Raw genomic sequence first — 22,578 nt, 5'->3', positions numbered from 1 at the left:
TTATTGAAAAATGTAAAAGAAGACCCCCTGGAAATGCATAATGTCATGGATAAGAAGAGCAGGGGCGCCTGGGTGGCTCAGTAGGTTAAGCGTCCAATTTCAGCTCGGGTCATGATCTCGTGGTCCGTGAGTTTGAGCCCCGCATCAGGCTCTGTGCTGACAGCTCAGAGCCTGGAGCCTGCTTCGGATTCTGTGTCTCCCTCTCTCTCTCTGCTCCTCCCCCGTTCATGCTCTGTCTCTCTCTGTCTCAAAAATAAATAAATATTAAAAAAAAGAAGACTAAATATCTTGAAATTGTCTCCAAATTAATGAATCAGTGCACTTAAAACTCTTAAAGACTCTGTGTGTGTGTGTGTGTGTGTGTGTGTGTGTGTGTGTGTTGTGTGTAACTTCAGGGTGATCATCTCCATAGATGCAGAGAAAGCATTTGATAAAATTTAACATCTATTCATGATAAAAGCTTTTGCCAAACTAGTAAGAGTAAGGAACTTCCCTAACCAGATAAAAAGAATCTGTAAAAATACTACTGTAACATTATTCTAAATGATAAAAAAAATTAATACTATCTAAGATTGGGAAGAAGGCAGGATATTCATTGTCACCACTGTTATTCCTCATTATACTTGAAATCCTAGCCAGCACGATAAGGCAAGACAAAGAAATGAAGGGCATACTGACTAGGAAGGTAGGCATAAAATGGTCTCTATTTGCTGATAACGTGGTAATATACATTAAAAAGTTCCAAAGAATCTAGAAAAGTCCTTAGAACTAATATTGAATTTACCAAGCCTGCAGGATACCATGTTAATATACAAAAGTGAATCATGTTTTTATGTATGCACTTATAATGATCATTGGAATTGGAAATTTACCAAAAGTACCATTTATAATAGCATCAAACATTATAAATATAACAAAATATATGCAGAATATTTATGCTGAGAACTATAGAACGGTGGTGAAAGAAGTCCAATAAATGAAGAGAGAGAGATATGTTTATAGATTAGAGGACTCAATATTGTTAAGACATCACTTCTCCCTAATATGTGAGGTATAGATTCAATTCAGTCCTACCTAATCAGAATCACAGAAAAACTTTTCTATAGATGTATCTCTATTAAAATATATGAATATGGGGTGCCTGGGTGGCTCATTCGGTTGAGTGTCTGACTTTGACTCAGGTCATGATCTCACAGTTTGTGAATTTGAGCCCCACATTGGGCTTGCTGCTGTCACCATGGAGCCCGCTTCGGATCCTTTGTCTTTCCCTACCTCTCTGCCCCTCCCCCACTCACACATTCTCTCAAAAATAAACAAACATTAAAAAAATTAAAAAAACATGTAAATAATTAAATACACACACCACATATATATACATACAGGCATACACAGGAACTAGAGTAGGCAAAACAATCTTGAAAAAGAACAAAGTTGGAAGACTCACATTGCCTGATTTCAATAATTACTGTAAGCTACAGCAATCAAGAGAGTATGGTATTGGTAAAGGAAAAATACATAGGTCAGTGGAATAGAATAGAGAGCTTAGAAAAAGATGCACAACAGTACTGTCAACTGATTTTTGACAAAGGTGCAAGGGCAATTCAATGCAGAATAGAAGTTTTCAAACAAATGGTGCTGGAATGATTAGAAGTTCCTATGTGAAAAGATGAACCTTAATACATACCTCATATTCTACAAAAATTAACTAAAAATTGATCATATATACCTAAATATAAGACATGAAACTTATAAAACTTCTAGAAGAAAAGGTAGGAGAAATCTGTATGGCCTTATAATTGGCAAAATGTTTTTAGATATATCAAAAGTATGACTCATAAAAAGTTGGTAAATTTAACTTACCAAAATTAATATCTTTTGCTTGGTGGGTGAAAGACCCTACAAAGAGAATGAAAAAGTGAAGCCACAGACTGGGAGCAAAATTTTAAAATTACAAATATGATAAAGGATTTGTATTCAGAACTTACAAAGAAATCTTATAATTAAAAAAAATTAGAAATCGAATTTAAAAATGGGCAAAAAAGGGGCGCCTGGGTGGCTCAGTCAGCTAACCGTCCGACTCTTGGTTTTGGCTCAGGTCACAATCTTGCAGTTCATAGGTTTGAGTCCCACATCAGGCTCCACATTGACAGTCTGGAGCCTGCTTGGGATTTTCTCTCTCTTCCTCTCTCTTTCTGCCTCTCCTATGCTCATGCACACTCTCTCTTTCTCTCTCTCTCTCTCTCAAAATAAATAAATGAACTTTAAAAAAATTTTAAAAATGGACAAAATATATGAACATACACTTTACCAAAGAAGATATTTGGATGGAAAATAAGTATATGAAAATATGTTCAGTATCATTGTAATTGGGAAATGAAAATTAAAACCACGCCAATACAAATCAATTAGAATATCTAACAGACAAACAAAAGTGACAATACCAAGTGCTGTTGAGCATGTGGAGCAACCAGAAATCTCATACATTGCTGGTGAGAATGCAAATTTGTATAATCACTCTGGGAAAGAGTTTGGCTGTCTCTTACTATGCCAAACATATACTTACCATATGACTCTGCAGTCTCGCTGCTGGAAATTTACCCAAGCCAACTGAAAATTTATGTTCACAGAAAAACCTGAATGTGAATGTTTATAGAAGATTTACTCATTGACCAAAACTGGGAACGACCCAGATTTCCTTCAGTGGATGAATGGGGAACCTATTGTGGTACATTCATCCACTATAATAATATTCAGCAATAAAAAGGAATGGACTATTGGATGAATCTTAAATGCATTTTGTTAAGTGAATGAAGTCATATTCTGAAGACTACATGGTGTATGATTCCTTTGATATGACATTCTGAAAAAGACAAAGTTATAGGGACAAAAACGAACCAAAAAACAACATCAGTATTTGCCAGGGTGAGAATCGAGGAAGAGATTGATAAGGGTTAGCATGAGGGGATTTCTTTGGTGATCAACCTTTTGTATGGTAATATGGTCCTAGTGCATACTCAATTCTATGCAGTTGTCAAAACTCACAGAACCTGTCACACCATAGAGTGAATTTTATAGTCTTCAAATTAAAAAAAAAGTCAACCAGGATGTTGGGGAAACCATTGATGGAATGTAGATTTAGAAATGAATGTAACTGTATTATAGTGACTGGCAGCACCACATTGAAGGCTCAGAGAAAAAAGGATATGACCTAAGTAGCTTTATTTTGACTGGGTTCTGTAAGGCTAATGGAAAAAGAATGGAAAAACAAACTACATTGTAATGTACTTGGTACATTTCTCATAGATGTATAGATTAGCAATTCTGAAACTGCATGTATACTACTGTTAAACAAGGAAATAAATATATTTTAATTGAGGACAAGCAAGTTTCTCACTGTTAGAAAAAAGAAATTACAAATGAGGAAATGGGAATGCTAGAATGAACCCTTTGGTACTGAATTGGAATTGGAGACATCAATATGAACTAATGTGGTTTTTTTTTCCCTTTCAATAGGTAGATAGATACAGTAAATATAGATATATCTGTATACAGCAGTTAGTATGTACATACACATTTCCTAGCAGTGAGCACATGATCTGCATTTTAAAATATCATTCTCAATCAAATGGAACCTGGGCTCCTTGGAGAAGTCTATGATTCCAGGATTGGGGCAAGGAAAATACAAGATGTTCCTGGAACATTTGTGGTGTTAGAAAGTAAGGAAGAATTTAAAAAATTATGGGGGTATATCAAAGGACTCAAAAACTGACCCGAAAGAACTCCAAATAGCTAAAGCTGGAACAATTTTTGCAACAAAATAGATAAATATGATGACTTCATAAAATACTTGTAAGTCCATACTAATATAAACAATCAATCAATAAATAAATGGAGAAGGGATAGCTCTTCCTTACAGAATTAATAAATGTAGAAGGAATGAGAAAAATTGAAAAACACCATTGGAATACCAGAGGAATAATTGACGTAGACAAGATCCACTAATGAATGCTAAAATTAGTGGGCAGAAGTTTACAGAAATGTGCAGTATTGCGTGGCCTCAAAGTTTCTCCTATAAAATATTCATTAATTACAAAGACAAAATAGTAACTTAACGGTGAAGAAACCTGTCAGACCACCTTAACCAAGTGATCAAGGTTAACATCATCATCAACAAGACCTAAGAATACCTCTCTGGTATCCTTGTCCCAAATCCATAATTTATTCCAACATAAAATCTTTAGCCAACCCAAACTGAAGGACAGTTTATTTGAACCTGATGAGTAACTGTTGAAAAGCGATAAAATCATGAAAGACAAGGAAAGACAGAGACTGTCACTCAGTTCAGAGGATATTAAGGAGACATGGAAACTAACGCAACATGTTCTTGGATCTTGGATCAGGTTCTGGAATCCAAAAGGGTACTAATAAACTGGTGAAATATAATAAAGTCTGTAGTTTAGTTAATCGTATTTGTGCCAGTGTTAGTTTCTTACTTTTGATAATTGTCCCTTGGTTGTAAAAAATGTAAACTAATAACTTTTTTATGTATATAAGGAAACCATACACACAAACATATATACATAAATACACATACATATACAGCTGCGTAAGTATATTACTTATAGGATTTAGGTTGGTAGTTATCTTTCTGAAGGTGGCAAGAGGAAGGAGAATATTATTGCAGACAGATAAACAGAGGATTTCATGTATTTCTGAACTGTTTTTCTTTAAACAAGTCTGAAGAAAATACGGTAAAATGTTATGTAGAGATAGAGCTGAGTGAGGGTACATAGGTGTGAGGGGACATTGTACATTCCTCTGTTTAAAACATTTTACAATTAAAACAAAGTAACAATGAAGGATTTTTATTTTTCTGGAAGTGATATGCTGAATGGCTTGGAGATCTGTGGATGGATTTGTGGATGCTGGTTTGCACTGTTTGAGTTACCTCATATGAGGTACATAGTGCTAATTAGAATTGAAAAGAAGGTGACAACTCTAAGAGACATTTTAAAACTGAAGTGGATTAATTTGGTGCCTTGAAGGGACAGGGAGAAAGAAAGAAGAATAAAAGATGAGATCAGAGACTAGAAGATTAGGCTGACTAAATCAAGGAAATGAAAGGACTAGCCATTTGGAAGGAAAAGAGTGTAGGCAATGAGTACTTTGACTTGGGGTTTATAAAGGCTCTCAGCACAGAGGCTCTTCTAGCATCTGTCAACCTCTTTCAAGGGTTTGCAGAATAGTCAGGATCTTTCTTTTCCTGCTGCTATTGTAGTGGCTACGTTGAAGCCAGGAGGGAAGGGAGTGGCTCTAGTCTCATGTTTGATCCATTAGTGTGAGAATAGCCAAAGCATTCTCTCAGCACTGCGCCTTTTACTTCTGGATCTGGCAGTTCAATAGCAGCATACAAAATTATATCAAAGTTGTGCTGTCTGATCTCATGTAATCTACAGAGAAAACTGAATGTAGCCTGTAACAATGGCATTGCAGTACCAAAGTTCTAAGGTGATTCTTGTTTTGATTTTTGAAAAGCCCTATATTTCTGGTCATTTTTATTACTTTAGAAAATGTCTAATTGTATTAAAATGCACATAATAAAATTTACCATCTTAACCATATTTAAGTGTGTGATTAAATGGTTTTAAGAACATTCACATTGTTGTGCAACCATCACTATCATCCATCTTCAGAACTTTTTTCATTGTGTAAAACAAACTTTGCAGCCATTAAACAACAACTCCTTTTGTTCTCCCAGCCCTTGGCTGTGTCTACTTTCTTGTGTCTATAAATTTGACCACCCTAGATACCTCATACAAATGGAATTATTCAGTATTTCTTTTTTTGTGACTGGCTTATTTCACTTAGCATAATATCCTTAAGGTTCATCCATGTTGTAGCATGTATCAGGATTTCCTTCCTTTTAAGGCTGAACAATATTCCATTATATGTGTATACCACATTTCATTTATCTATTTATCTGTGGAAGGACTCTTGGGCTGCTTTTACCTTTTGGCTATTGTGAATAATGCTGCTGTGGACATGGGTATATTATTTTTGTAACTTTTTAACAGCTTTTTTTGAGCTATAATTTGCATATGATAAGGTTCACTCATGTAAGTATATCATTATTTCTCTGAAATGTATATAGAGTTGTGCAACCATCATCACAACCTAGTATTAGAACATTCACATGCCTGTTTGCAGTCAATCTTTGCTTTCATACAAGCCTCAGGGAACCACTGATAGCTTTCTGTCTCTGATTAGCTTTTTCTAGAAATTTTACAGAAATGGAATCATACAATACATAGTCTTTTTGTGTCTGGCTTTTTTCACTTAGTTTATGTTGTTGAGGCTTTCCAGGCCTAGCATTTATCAATAGTTTGTGTCTTTTTATTGCTGAATAGTATTTGATTGTATGGATCTACCACATTTTGTTTATCAGTTTACTGGTATATGGACATTTGGGTTGTCTCTAGTTTTGACTGTTGTGCACAATGCCACTATAAATATTCATGTGCAAGTTTTTGTGTGAACATGCTCCTTTATTTGTTTTGGGTAGGTTTCTAGGGGTAGATTTGTTGGGACGTAAGTATGTTTATGTTTATCTTTTTAAGAAACTGCTAAAGTGTTTGCAGAAATGGCTGTACCATTTTACATTCCCACTAGCAATGTATAAGGGCTCCTATTTCTTTACACAATTGCTAACACTTGTTATGGTCAATCTTTTGGATTATAGCACCTTATTGCAATTTTATTTTATATTTTCCAAATGACTAATGATTTGAGCATCTTTTCATGTGCTTATTAGCCATTTGTGTATCTTCTTTGGTGAAATATATTTTCAGATGTTTTGCCCATTTTTAACGTGGGTTGTAAGTCTTTTTATTAAGTTGGAAACATTTCCTTTATATATTTTATCATATATATGATTATCAAATATTTTCTTTCAGTCTATGTCTTAGCTTTTTATTTTCTTAATGATGTTTTAAAAAGCAGAATCTTTTACTTTTGGTAAAGTTCAGTTCATTATTTTTTTCCATTGTGAATTGTACTTTTGGTGTTACAACTGAGAAATATTTACCTAACTTAAGGAAACAAAGACATTTTCCTATATAGTCTATAAAATTTATAGGTTTAGTTCTTATATTTAGGTCTGTGATCCATTTTGAGTTAATTTTGTGTGTGTGTGTATGATGTAAAGGTCTAAGTTCTTTTTAAACTTTATTTTGGCCGGCGGGCCGCCCCTCCGCCCCGGCTCCCTCCCGCCAGTCCGTGGAGCGTGCACCGCCTCGCCGCCCTTCCTACCCTCTTCCGTGGGCCTCTCGTCTGCGCTTGGCTCCGGAGACTTCGTTCTGCTAGTCTTCTGGTGGTTTTCTGGGTTAGTTAGGCAGGTGTAGGTGGAATCTAAGTGATCAGCAGGATGCGCGGTGAGCCCAGCGTCCTCCTACTCCGCCATCTTCCAAAAGATCCCCTGTGAATCTAAACTTTATTTTGAAATAATTTTAGATGCATAAAAACTTGTGAAAATAGTACAGGAAGTTAACTAAACTGTAGGCCTTATTCGTATTTTGCCAGTTTTTACATGTATTCATTTCTTCTCTGTGTGTATAATTCCATGAAATTTTACTACATTTTTGAATTTGTGTAACCAATATAACTATCAGAATACAAAACTGTTGTACCACCCGAAAGCAACAATCTCATGCTACTTGTTTGTGATCTGTCCCTCACACTATGATTTTGTCATTTTGGAAATGTTGTGTAAGTGGAATCATACAGTATATAACAATTGGGATTGCCTTTCCTCCCCTATTTTTGGTAATTTGTGTTTTCTTATTTTGCCATTCCATCTTAAAAATTCTCAATTTTGTTCATCTGTTCAATGAAGCACTATTTTGTTTCATTGATTTTTGCTGTTGTTCCCATTTTTTATTTCATGATTTCTGTATTTCTTTCCTTATTTTTTATTTTAGAGGAAGAGAGAGAGAGCATGTGAGCAGGAAGGGGACAGACGGGGAGAGAGAGAATCTTAAGCAGGTTCCATGCTTAGCATGACGTGGGGCTTGATCCCACAACCCTGGGATCATGACCTGAACTGAAATCAAGAGCCAGATGCTCAACCAACTGAGCCACCCAGGCACTCCTATTTCATCGATTTCTATCAGAATAGAAATCAATAGAAGTCTTTACTTTCATCTTTCTGCTTGCTTGTGTTTAATTTTTTCTTATTTTTCTAGTTTCTAGGTGGGAACTTAGATTATTGATTTGAGATCTTTTTTCTTTTAATATCTATCTATCTATCTATCTATCTATCTATCTATCTATCTATCTATCTATATCTATCTATCTAGAGAGAAAGCGAGTGCCAGGGAGGAGCAGAGAGAGAGAGAGGGAGAGAGAGAATCCTAAGCAGGTTCCGTACTATCAACGCAGAGCCCAATGCTGGAGCTTAAACTCACAAACTGTGAGATTATGACCTGAGCCAAAATCAAGAGTCAGACACTTAACTAACTGAGCCACCCTGGTGCCCTTTTCTTTTCTAATACATTGTATATAAAACTATAGTTTTCTTTTCTAAGTACTATTTAGACTCTGTTCCATAAATTTTGATATCATGTGTTCCCATTTTCATTCAGTTCCAAATATTTTCTAATTTCCCTGTGATTTCTTTGATCCATAGGTTATTTAGAAGCATATTGTTTAGTTTCTTAATATTTGGGTATTTTCTAGAGGTCTTTCTGTTATGGATTTCTAATTTGATTCCAGTGTTGTCAGAGAACATACTTTATATGACATAAATCCTTTCAAATTTATAAGACTTATTTTATGGCCTAGCATAAGGTTATTCTGATTATGTTTCATGTGTGCTTAGAAAATATGTGTATCCTGCTTTTATTTGGTATGTCCTATAAATGTCAGTAAGGTATATTGACCCTTGCTGATTTTCTATCTAGTTCCAGCAAATATAGAGTGAGGTATTGAAGTCTTGAACTATAATCATTGAATTTCCCATTCAATTTAGTCAGATTGTATTTTATGTATTTTGAAACTTACTGGTTCGGTGCATATACATTTATAGTTGTTGTATCTTCCTGGTATATTGACGCTTTTATCACTATGATCTGTCTCTGTTTTATCACTCTATCTGTCTCTCTGGTAATATTTACTATCTTAAAAGTAAAAAAATTTAATGTTTTTATATATTTTTGAGAGTGAGCGAGAGAGAGACAGAGCAAGCAGGGGAGGGGCCGAGAGAGAGAGGGAGACACAGAATCTGAGGCAGGCTCCAGGCTCTGAGCTGTCAGCACAGAGCCTGATGTGGGACTTGAACTCACAAGCTGTGAGATCATGACCTGAGCCAAAGTCAGACTCTTAACCAACTGAGCCACCCAGGCACCCCAATATTTATTACATTTACTATTTACAAATTTGTCGTGCGCAGCAAAGGAAATCACCAACAAAATGAAAAGGCAACCTACTGAATGAGAGAAAATACTCGCAAATGTATCTGATAAGGGTTAATATCCAAGATATAGAAAGAACGCTTACAACTCAATAGCCAACAACAATCTGATTAAAAAATGGGCAAAAGATCTAGATGGTTTTCCAAAGAAAACATGACCAATTGGCACATGAAAAGATTCTCAGCATCACTAATCATCAGGGAAATGCAGACCCAAACCACAATGCAATATCTTTTTGTCACACCTGTTTGAATGGCTATTATCAAAAAGATAAGAAATAACAAATGTCAATGAGGATGTGGAGATAAGGGAACCATTATACACTGTTGGTGAGAATGTAAATTGGTGCAGCTACTACAGAAAGTAGTATAGAAGTTCCTCAAAAAAATTAAAAATAGAACTACATATGATCTAGCAGTTCCCCTTCTGGGTATTTATGTGAAGAAAATGAAAACTGTAACTTGAAAGAAAAAATATATGCACCCCCATGTTCATTACAGCATTATTTATAATAGCCACAATATGGAAACAACCTAAGTGTCCATCAGTGGATGAATGGATAAAGAAATTGTGAAACACACACATACATACATACACACAATATGGAATAGAAAACAATGAAATTTTGCCGTTTGTGATAATATGCCTGGACCTTGAGGCCATCATGCTAAATGAAATATGTCAGATAAAGACAAATACCATACGATCTCACTTACATGTGGAATTGGAAACAAAACAAAATACACAAGCTCATAGATACATAGAGCAGATTGGTGGTTGCCAGAGGCAGCAAGTGGGGGTGTGGTAAAATGGGTGAAGGAAATCAAAAGGTACAGTCTTCCAATTATAAAAAAAATAGGTCATGGCAATGTAATGTATAGCATGGTGACCATAGTTAATAATACTGTATTGCATATTTGAAAGTTGCTAAAAGAGTAAATCTTAGGGATGCCTCGGTGGCTCATTCGGTTAAGCAGCCACCTTTGGCTCAGGTCGTGATCTCACAGTTTGTGAGGTCAGGCCCCACGTCAGGCTCTGTGCTGACAGCTTGGAGCCTGGAGCCTGCTTTGGATTCTGTGTATCCCTCTCTCTCTGATCCAACCCCACTCACAGTCTGTGTGTTTCTCTCTCTCAAAAATAAATAAACATTAAAAAAAAGAGTAAATCTTAAAAGCTCTCATTACAAGAAAAAAATTGTGACTATATATGGTAATGGATATTAATCAGACTTATTGTGGTACTCTTTGACAACATATACAAGTGTTGAATCATTATGTTGTACACCTGAAACTGATATGTTATATGTTAATTATATGTCAATTATACTTAAAAAAAAAAAGCAGATTACTGAGAGCTTAAGAAAAAAAAAAGTTCAGGGGCACCTGGGTGGCTCAGTTAGTTAAGTATCTGACTCTTGATTTTAGTTCAGGTCATGATCTCATGGTTCATGAGATGGAGCCCTGCATGGGACTCTGTGCTGACAGCATGGAGTCTGCTTGGGATTCTCTTTCTCCCTCTCTCTACCCCTTCCCTGCTTATGCTCTCTCTCTCTCTCAAAATGAATAAATAAAAATTAAAAGAAAAGAAAAATAAAGTTAAGTGGGTTGTCTTTTTTACCCCATTCTTAGGGAGTGTTGTCTAGAAGTACTTATCCATTGTGTTAAGTAGTGTGAAAGAATGGGAAAGCAGATTAGGGCAACCTACAGTCAAAATCTGCATCTTTGTGAATCTGAGCCACAGATTCTTTGACTACAGGGAATGAGAAAGGAACCAAGTTTTTACCCTCCCAGTACAGGAGAGCAGTTATTGAAGAAAAAGGAAAATATTTTTCTTTCTTTCTCTCCACAGCAAAAACAAAACAAAAAAACCAAAACAACAACAACAACAACAACAAACATGATTAAATAACAACACAATGGGTGCCACAACCTATATTTGTCTTTAAATCTAAAATGTGTCTCTTCGGGGCACCTGGGTGGCTCAGTCGGTTGGGCGGCCGACTTCGGCTCAGGTCATGATCTCGCAGTCCGTGAGTTCGAGCCCCGCGTCAGGCTTTGTGCTGACAGCTCAGAGCCTGGAGCCTGTTTCAGATTCTGTGTCTCCCTCTCTCTGCCCCTCCCCTGTTCATGCTCTGTCTCTCCCTGTCTCAAAAATAAATAAAACGTTAAAAAAATTTTTTTAATAAAATGTGTCTCTTCAACAGCATATATTTGGATCTTCTTTCTTTCTTTCTTTCTTTCTTTCTTTCTTTCTTTCTTTTTAATTTAATTTTTTATTTTTTAAAATTTACATCCAAATTAGGTAGCATATAGTGAAACAATGATTTCAGGAGTAGATTCCTTAATGTCCCTTACCCATTTAACCCATCCCCCCTCCTACAACCCCTCCAGTAACCCTCTGTTCTCCATATTTAAGAGTCTCTTATGTTTTGTTTCCCTCCCTGTTTTTATATTATTTTTGCTTCCCTTCCCTTATGTTCATCTGTTTTGTCTCTTAAAGTCCTCATATGAGTGAAGTCATATGATATTTGTTTTTCTCTAATTTCACTTAGCATAATACATAATACCTCTAGTTCCATCCACGTAGTTGCAAATGGCAAGATTTCATTCTTTTTGATTGTCGAGTATTACTACATTGTATATATATACCACATCTTCTTTATCCATTCATCCATCAGTGGACCTTTGGGCTCTTTCCATACTTTGGCTATTATTGATAGTGCTGCTGTAAACATTGAGGTGCATGTGTCCCTTCGAAACAGCATCCCTGTATCCCATGTGTGAATACCTAGTAGTACAATTGTGGGTCATAGGGTAGTTCTATTTTTAATTTTTTGAGGAACTTCCATACTGTTTTCCGGAGTGGCTGCACCAGTTTGCATTCCCACCAGCGGTGGATCTTGCTTCTTTAAACTCAGTCTGAACATCTGTAGCTTTTGATTAGAGTGTTTAGTCCATTTACATTTAATACGGTTATTGGTATAGTTGGATCTATGTCTGCTATTTTGATATTTTCTATATTTCTTACCTTTACTGCCTTTCTTCTGTTAAACCAATTTTCTAGATTTTTAAAAATATCATTTTTAGGGGCGCCTGGGTGGCGCAGTCGGTTAAGTGTCCGACTTCAGCCAGGTCACGATCTCGCGGTCCGGGAGTTCGAGCCCCACGTCAGGCTCTGGGCTGATGGCTCGGAGCCTGGAGCCTGTTTCCGATTCTGTGTCTCCCTCTCTCTCTGCCCCTTCCCCGTTCAAGCTCTGTCTCTCTCTGTCCCAAAAATAAATAAACGTTGAAAAAAAAATTTAAAAAAAATATCATTTTTAGATTACTTATTTAATTTCTCTGTTGATTTTTACACTGCATAATTTTCTGTTATTTTCTTAGTGGCTGCCCAGGAATTACACTGTGCATCTTAGCTTATCACAGTCCAATTCAACTTAATACTAACCTAATTTTGTCAAGTTATAGCAACTTGCATCAATATGCCATATTTTCCTATTCCGTCTATAATGTCAATTTTTATATATTATATCCATATATTATAACTATAATATTGTTTTCTGTATATAATCTTATGTATTTTAAATAAATTAAGAGTATAAAAGTTCTATTATATTTACCTACATATATACCATTTCTTTTTAAAAAATCATTTTTTAATGTTTATTTTGAGAGAGAAGAGAGAGAGAGAGAGAGAGAGACAGAGCACGAGTGGGGGAGGGGCAAGAGAAAGAGGGAGACACAGAATTCGAAGCAGACTTCAGGCTCTGAGCTGTCAGAACAGAGCCTGATACAGGGCTTGAACTTATGAACTGCGAGATCATTACCTGAGCCAAAGTCAGACACTTAACCACTGAGCCACCCAAGCACCCCTGTACCATTTTTTTTTTTAAATTTTAATGTTTATTTATTCTTGAGAGAGAGAGAGAGGGAGAGAGAGAGAGAACGAACAGGGGAGGGGCAGAGTGAGAGAGATACACAGAATCCAAAGCAGGCTCTAGGCTCTGAGCTGTCAGCACAGAGCCCGATACAGGCTTGAACCCACAAGCTGTGAGATCACGATGTGAGCCAAAGTCAGATGCCTAACCAACTGAGCCACACAGGCGCCCCTCCCCTATACCATTTCTAATGTATTTTATTTCTTTGTGTGTATTTGAGTTAGCTGGTATCATTTCCTTTCAGTCTGAAAGACTTCCTTTAATATATCTTATATTGCAGATTTGCTAGTAAAGACCCAGTGTTGTTTTTTTTTTTTTTAAATATGGAAGTGTCTATTTTGCTTTCATTTTTTGAATGATGGTTTTGCTGGATTTAGAATTCTTTGTTATAAGAATTTTTTTTTCTTTCAGCACTTAGAATATGGTGTTCCACTGCTTTCTGGCTTCCATTGTTTCAGATTAGGAGTCAACCATTAATTGTGTTGCTAGTTCTTTTTTTGAGATGAGTTTTTTCCCTTTTGTTTTTAAGATTTTCTTTTATCTTGCAGTTTCAAGAGTTATACTATGATGTGTCTAGGTGTAGATTTCTTTGTAATGATTCTTTTTGTTGTACTTCTTGGATCTGTGGATAAATGATTTTCATCAAATTTGGGAATTTTTTGATCATTATTTTTTGAAATAATTTTCTTCCTTTCTCCTTTCTGTTGGATTGCTTCATTTTATTCCATAATACTCTGAGGCTTTGTTTATTTTTCCTTGGTCATCTTCTCTCTGTTTTTCTTGTTATTTCTATTTATCTGTTTTCACATTCTGATTCTTTCTCTTGCCCTTTCAGATCTGCTGTTAAAGCCCATCCTAGTGCATTTTTCATTTCAGTTTTTGTGCTTTTCAACTCTAGAATATCCATTTATTCCTTTTTTTTTAAATAAAAGTATCTGTTTCATCCTCCTATTCATTGAGTCTTTGTTAGGTTTTTCTTTAATTATTTAAACATGGTTTCTTTGAATTTTTTAAATGTATTTATAATCTGTTTTTTGAAGTCTTCATCTGCTGGGCAGTATAGAGTTAGCTCTAATTGACTGCTTTTGTTTTTATTTTTAAGTACGAGTCACACTTTCCTGTTTTTTTCCATGGCTCATAATTTTTTATTGGAAACTGAACATTTTAGATATAGCCAATCTGTAATTTTATTTTTTCCTATGAGAATTGTTGTTTTGCCTTTTTAAAATAAATTAATTTCACTTACGCTTTTAATCTTGTGCTGCCACTGATATTTCTTCTGTCTTCAAGTAGCTCCTTTCCTTGTATGATAGCTTCTGTTGTTACAGTTCTCTCATGTGAAACTAAAGTTTGTCTTTTGGTTGCTCCCATAATGCTTGGCTTTCTGGATTTATATAGAATAATTCAGTTTTCTCTTCTATATGAAGCAAGTCTTCTTTAATGTTTTCTTTGCTGGGCTCAATACTGTTTTTTCAGCTATTTTAAAAAAATGTTCTTTTTATTTTTGAGAGAGAGAGACAGAGAGACAGACAGAGAGTGAGGGAGACATAGAATCTGAAGTAGGCTCCAGGCTTTGAGCTGTCAGTACAGAGCCGGATGCAGGGCTCAAACCCACAAACTGTGAGATCATGACCTGAGCTGAAGTCAGACACTTAACCGACTGAACCACCCAGGTGCCCCTTTTTTCAGTTATTTTTAAAAAATAAAATAATTTCCCATTTTGGCACTTTTCTTTGGGTGGACTCTAGATGATTAGTATCCTATGAAACTATTACAGGTGAAAAAACATATAATGCTACAAGTAGAGTATTATAATAATAAAAATAGTAATAGCTACCCTTTATACAGTTCTTATTATGTGGCATGCATAGTGCTAAATCTTTAATGACTCTTTACAATAACAGTATGAAGAAATAGAGGCTTACAGAGTCATTGTTGTCTGTCACTTCTGTAGCTAATAAGTGATCACCAACCCAGAATTTGAACCAAGGTCTGCTTTAACTCCAACTCTTTACTTTGCTGCCCTTGGCTGGCATGGAATTCAGGGTGGCTATGTTACTCCTTGTATTCTGGATATGCTGGTTCCATTAATTTGATCTAAGAATTGCCTTAATCTTTTGGGCAGCAATATTATATATGGCAGCATATCACTGACTGACATAAAGCTTGTATTCAACTAAAATGTACAAAACTTAATAAGATCTTAAATATTTGAGCTTGTGTCTGGCCTGGACTTTCCCTCTTATGTAATTACTTTTCACTATAAATGCAGGACTTCGTGTTCTTGTCTGCGTCTTGGAGATTTCAGCCTAAGTTCTAGGTTGGCAAGGTATTTTTGAAGTTTGAATCTGTCATCTACGATATTAGCTCTTCCTCCAGATATATGTGGCCATGTACATCTTTGATAAGTATTCTTTTTTGTGTATTTACTTAGTCTTTGATACAATTTCAAATAAATCAGGAGTGAATAAAGAGTGTATACAGCATATCTATATTTTCCCCAAACATTGTTGTTGTGTACACTTCTGAAGTCTCAGACAGGTTTGGCCATGCCCATGGGTTTCTCTTCTTACTGTTGTTAAGACAATAGGGGTGCCTGGGTGGCGCAGTCGGTTGAGCATCCGACTTCAGCCAGGTCACGATCTCGCGGTCCGGGAGTTCGAGCCCTGCGTCAGGCTCTGGGCTGATGGCTCGGAGCCTGGAGCCTGTTTCCGATTCTGTGTCTCCCCCTCTCTCTGCCCCTCCCCCGTTCATGCTCTGTCTCTCTCTGTCCCAAAAATAAATAAACGTTGAAAAAAAAAAGGCAATATGATCACTGTATTTTAAGGTTCTGGTTGGAATGATGTTGAGGCTATTAGTTATAATTATTGCTTTCTCTGCCTTCTGAGCAATACATTTATTCCATAGGAAATAGAGAGTTTGGTAGGTGTTCTACTTTTGTATTAGACTCCTATTAGAAGATATCTGAATAACTGAAACTTCTCTTTACCCCATATAGTATGTTTTGGTACAAGTTTTGTAATGTTTTCTGGGAAAGTATCATACATATTTCTTTTCTGGATAGACCGCCTATGGTATGCTGCTGTTACAGTATAATTAGGTTTTTCTCTTAAGTTCCTCACTTTTATTATTTACTGTAATTTACTATTAAATTTATGAGTTTCTATATAAGAGTAACTTTTGGAAAGGTCACTGGACTTGACTTTGAAAATTCCTGGATTTGGGGACTGACCACGCAATGTGAACTTCAGCAAGTCACTTAAGCTTTGTGAATCTCAGGAATCTACATATACACAGTAGGGATAATAATATTATTCTTTACCACTTAGGATTTCAAAAACAGGTAAGGATTTTAAAAATAAGAAACTAATATTTCATATAACAAGAAATCAAAAGATGTGCGGTCTGGGACAAGTATGGTAGCTGTCATAGCTCATTAAAATCTTCTGATCTTTCAGTTCACCATCCTTAGTGTGTAGTCCTTTGCTCTCTTGCTTCTTGACTCATTGCCACAAAATAGCTACTTTAACTCTGGGCTTCATATCTATGTTTTAGACACAAAGAATGGGAAAGGCTAATAGGTTGAAGGACAAAAATCCTGGTTTTCTCTTAGTGAGGTTTTGTCACTAAAGTTAAGTCCCTCTAAGGATGTCTGCCTGCAGCTCATTGGCCAGAACTATGTTACATGTCACCCCTTGCTTCAAGGAAAGCTGAGAAATTGTTTATTTTTGTGTTTTAGTCTTTGCAGTAGAAGGAAGCAAAGAAGGGATTGGGTTTACGGTTTGGGTCAGCTGGTCAACAATATCTACCACATGCTTTCATAGGATTATTGGAAGGATTCAGTGGTACAGTGTAATTAATATGTTTCCTCTTGCTTTCTACCGGTGGTCTTAAAAACTAGAGTATGTCTTGAATTAATTTATTCTAATTTTGTATTCAAGCCTTAGAAAATCTATGAGAGTAGTTACTTGAATGTTAAATGAGTTCAGTTTTTACCTATAGTCTAGAAATTGTCATAAATATGTTTAGGAATAGATTGCATTGTTCCCAACCAGCTCTCCTGTTTTCATCCAAGGTTAAGTGAGAGCCATTCCCACATCTGGCTAATCTTTGTGTACTACACATACTAACTCTCCTTATCATGGGCTTGTATTTATATCTGGGCTTCTCTATTATAGGGCTCTGTTGATGGGTTTGAAGATTATTTGTCTACAATGATGTCTCACCTTTGATGCCACATACTCTTATTTTCTCTTTGAGCATTGTTTAAAATCTTTTCTATTGCTACCATTAACATGGGCGTTAGTTTGCTACCATTAACATGGGCATTAGTTTTTTCTTTCCAAAGCCATTGGTGTCAACAGTGGCAGAACATTTTTTTTCTTAGCATTTTCCCCTAAAATCTTTCAATTTGCTATGTAAAACTTGGAAGTTTCTAGAGCTGTTATCCAGATTGCTGCTGATAATTATTTGTTTATATGATAATAAGCTGAATTATATTTTAATTTACAAAAATAAACAAATAACTTTAGGGTATCAAAGCTCCCTGCTAATTGGGAAACATTCTAGCTGACTGTTTTTGAGGGTGACTATTTTCTGGAGAATACTTGGTCTTTGAGTAAAAATCATATTGAAGTATAAAAAGCAGCCTGTCACCAATGGGAAAATAATTGGGAAAGAAGCAGATCTGCAAAGTGACTCTAGTCCTACTCTTGTTTCCTTCACTGACTTACAAAATACTTCTAGATTTTGGGGCGCCTGGGTGGCGCAGTTGGTTAAGCGTCTGACTTCAGCCAGGTCACGATCTCGTGGTCCGTGAGTTCGAGCCCCGCTTCGGGCTCTGGGCTGATGGCTCAGAGCCTGGAGCCTGTTTCTGATTCTGTGTCTCCCTCTCTCTCTGCCCCTCCCCCATTCATGCTCTGTCTCTCTCTGTCCCAAAAATAAATAAACGTTGAAAAAAAAATTAAAAAAACAACAACAAAATACTTCTAGATTTAAAGAGTTATTGGGGCGCCTGGGTGGCTCAGTCAGTTAAGCATCTGACTTTGGCTCAGGAGAGTCATGATCTCACAGTTCATGAGTTTGAGCCCTGCATCGGGCTCTATGCTTAGAGCTCGGAACCTGGAGCCTGCTTCAGATTCTGTGTCTTCCATTCTCTCTGCCCCTCCCCTGCTCGTGTGCCGTCTCTCTCTCTCTCTCCCTCTCTCTTTCTCTCAAAAATGAAATAAAAACATTAAAAATTAAAAAAAGAGTTATTAATGAGTCAGAATGCAGCTAGAGGCACATGAAAAATAGCAGCAGAAATCCTGAGCAGCTAAGGAGAGAATGGTAGCCCTAATGTGAGCTGAATAGGCTGGCTGGTAAATTTGAAAGCAGGTCACATATCCTGAATATATATACAGGAGCTGTCACCTGGTCCTACAGCATGAAGTAGAGGAAATAATCATAGTCACTAGTTTTCAAAGTTGTATTATTTTTTTCCATGGAGAATGGTAAAAGATGTTAAGAAAAGGCCCCAGGAAGTAAATAAGTCCTGGAGGTGAGCTTAGAGGAGAATGGAGGAGTGAGCATCTTAAATGAGGTCAGAGTGAGATAAGAAAATGGAAATTGCAGAGGATTTGGAAGTGACTAGAGAAACCTACAGGATGTATCATGAAGTTGGAGACTCTTCAGGTTTATTACTTCTGAATCTCTTCATTCTGATGAAATATGGTAGTTTATAAATTCTGTCATTTTGGGTGAAACAAGAGTTTGATGTGTATATGGTTATTTGTTTTGTTTTGTTTTTGCTGCCTACCTTTATTTCTTTTTGTAGACATTGTTCGAAGTGATGTTGCCTTGGATAAACAGAAAGGCTGCAAGATTGCTCAGCACCCTGATGTTATGCTGGAGCTCCAGCGGGAGAAGGCAGCTCAAATGCATCTTGTTCTTCTAAAGGAGCAATTCTCTAATACTTACAGTAATCTCATATTAACAGGTAAGGCTATTGGAGTCGTTTGGAATCTTAAGCATTATAGATTGATGGCCTCCATTAGTTAACAACTTGACGTTTGGTAGACACTAAAGTGGGATCTAGATGAGCCCGTATCTGTCTGTCTCCATCCACTATATCCCTTTTTAAATTGTGATTACTTTTGTTTTCCTATAAAAAATATTTCTTGTAGTTTGCAGATGTATTTTGGCTTGAAGTTATAGGCAACTCAGCATGTGTGTTCTCAAAAGACAGAACCAATGAAAACCTAATGAAGCCTTATAAAAATATGACTTTTAAGATGTGTGCCAGTGGATTTGAGAGAATTACTAAATTTGGTGTCTAAGAAGCAGCTATTTTCCTCTTTCTGTGTATGCCCTTTCTGTGAACCCAGTGAACATAAAGATGAAATGTAAAAGAGATAATGATCCACAGGCTGAGCTGAGAATGTTCTATTCCTGGTGGAGTTTGAAAGTATCTGGAGAATTTGATTTTCGTTTTAAGAGCAAAGAGGCTATGAGACAGCCATACTCCCTTACATCCTTGGTTCAAGGAGGGAAGTGAATTTGTGTGAGAGCTCAAAGGAGAAAAAGCTTTTTGCAAGGCTGCCTGCAAACTTTGCTGGTACAGAGCATGTGAGTTGCATGCTTTCGTCAAGTTTTGGAGAAGATTCTAATAGCAGACTCTAATGTGAGAATAATGGAGTACTTGAGATGAAGAAGAGCGGCCTAAGTTACTTCCATTTTCTTGAGGGCATGCAAGGCATTCCTGCATTATATTGCTCCAAGTAAAGTTTAACAAATCAAAAGTGTGTGTTTTCCCGTGTTTATCAATATTTAATATTCAAAAGATGGAATGTCTGACAGACTATGAATATCTCACTTATTTTTGTAAACTCCAAGTTAGGACAATTTTAATTTTTTTTATAGGCTTCCTGGCATTTCACCAGGAATTGCTGAGTGGCAACCAAATTGTTTAACTTCTGAAAAAGCACAAGTCTCTTCCAACTTTTCTTCTTGTACCTGGTGGAAAACCCAACAGCATGAGGTGAAAGCCAGATTTAAATGTGCTTTGGTGAGCAGAGAAGAGGATTATAGATTTCATAATTATAGGCTTTGTTTTTTGCTCTTTGATAAGTTATTAAGGAGGGAAAACTTAAAAGTGATTTATAGCCAATGTATTATTTCCCTAAGTTGGTTTCCCTAAGATGGTTAGTTTAAGTTTAGATATTTGGAAAGAACATAGATTTTTATCCAAATTTCTTCATTCAGTCTCAGGCATACAGATGTACATATATTAATATTTTCCAATTCAGTTATTAGAAATATTTTTATTCCACCCTTATGTTAATTTTAGATCTATATTAAAGAGGTCAGATCTTGTGTTCTTTAATGTGGCATAGAAAGGGCTTAAGGTAATTCTAACCCTAAACTGTGGATTCAGAGTGTGGCTTGAAGGCATATTATCTTTGAAAACACAAGTGTTCTATTGAGTTCAATGGAATCTTTTCTAATTCTCAGTAACATAATCCCTTTGAATGTTTATTCGCAGTTCAAACTGTTGGAATCAACATTGTCAACTTTTACCCTGACAACTTGCTTACTTTCCACTAAACAAACTTACCCTAGAGAAGAGCCTCTTTCCTGCTCTTACTTCTCCCAAGCTGCTTCAAAGAGTCCTCAGGCATTTTCCACATTTTTCACCCAAATGCTTGTACAGAGGTGGTACCTTGCTACAGACAGAGCATTTGGTGTGCCCCAGTTTGTTTACATGAAAGTTCAAAAGGTTTTGGTTCCAGGTGTTGGGAAGAGCTGTAGCCATTTCAATTTAGCACCAGTGGTAAAACTATTTTAATGTCCTTTAACTAAGTCTTTGATTTTACACAGTGTGGTTTCCTAATTGTTATGAAGTTTAATCCTTGATTTCTTGTATAAATTTTGAGAACATGGTCTCCAGACAGCTAAACATAATATTTAAACATAACTAAACTAACTTTTGTAAATATTTCCCTTTTCAGTGATGAATGTATATTGGTAAGGAGGGTGAGGTTGAGGGGGCAGAGACCTCTCAAATGAAGTGACTCTCTTTACCAACATGTTCAGAACACCTACTCTAGGATTTCTGCTTGGTGATGTTCCACTTATTTTGTGTAACTCTGGCATAATATTTGAAATGTCTGCAATGAAAGTATTTATGTGGAACAAGATGAGGAAACTAGGCCTCCAAAATCTTAGAAAGAGATCATTTTCTTCATGACTCTGCCCTCCCCTCAACCCTTCTCAATTATTTACAGAATTTCATGTATATGAGTAGCAGTGTATCATAATAGTTTTCTGGTCAGTTAGTGGTATATTCTTTATTTTAAAATTGGTTGACTAGGATCATAGTATAGGAAAAAATAAAGCGATTGAAATATCAGATGGTTAAAAGCATGGTTAAAAATGATAGTTGTTGCCTTCCACCTCACAAGCAAGCCCCCATTCTTAGATGTTCCATCTTTAGCTGATGTGACTGTCAGCGTTGAGGTGAGAGGCATGCCTTCATTTTCTGCATTCCAGCTCATCTTCTCTCTTAAACAGCCACCCCTCAGATGAGAGCAGATTATATTCTAGCTTTGAAGGTCTTCTGACTGTTCAGTAAAAGGAAACAACCCTCCAGTACTTAGTGACAGCCCAGTTAACAGAAACTAGTAACAATTCTTTAATGTGTATATCTTATTGAAGTATTCCTCCTTATATCACATTTTTAGAAAAGTGGAGTGTATTTTTGCATGATATTAAATATGTCTTGGGGCGCCTGGGTGGCGCAGTTGGTTGAGCGTCCGACTTCAGCCAGGTCACAATCTCGCGGTCCGGGAGTTCGAGCCCCGCGTCGGGCTCTGGGCTGATGGCTCAGAGCCTGGAGCCTGTTTCCGATTCTGTGTCTCCCTCTCTCTCTGCCCCTCCCCCGTTCATGCTCTGTCTCTCTCTGTCCCAAAAATAAATAAACGTTGAAAAAAAATTAAATATGTCTTTATGTTATCATGTGAATGATTTACATAGCAATGGAAATAATGTTAGCCTTCCCTAATATAGTGGGTTTTTGCAGTGAACTCCAAGGTTTTAGGAAGGTGATGGAGTAATACCAGTAGAACATCAGTGATAGAACTGTTTTAAATGGTGATGAGTTGCATCCTGTACTTTTCACACTGACTCAACAACACGTGG

The 22,578-nt window shown here is 36.4% G+C and overlaps 1 protein-coding gene across 6 annotated transcripts in view; it reads left to right on the top strand.

The window, feature by feature from the left end:
• Nucleotides 1-22,578, top strand: part of HPSE2 (heparanase 2 (inactive)) — a 711,059-nt gene that overhangs the window by 92,310 nt on the left and 596,171 nt on the right. For all 6 annotated transcript variants that reach the window (XM_045040537.1, XM_023240819.2, XM_045040539.1 and 3 more), the window contains one exon: nucleotides 19,217-19,378. In XM_045040537.1, the coding sequence (XP_044896472.1) occupies nucleotides 19,217-19,378 (162 nt within the window). The remainder of the gene's footprint in view (nucleotides 1-19,216; nucleotides 19,379-22,578) is intronic.

The sequence above is a fragment of the Felis catus genome, chromosome D2 (assembly GCF_018350175.1).
Source record: "Felis catus isolate Fca126 chromosome D2, F.catus_Fca126_mat1.0, whole genome shotgun sequence".
NCBI lineage: Eukaryota > Metazoa > Chordata > Mammalia > Carnivora > Felidae > Felis > Felis catus.
The sequence above is the reverse complement of the archived record's forward strand: the minus strand, read 5'-3'. Positions and strand labels throughout refer to the sequence as shown.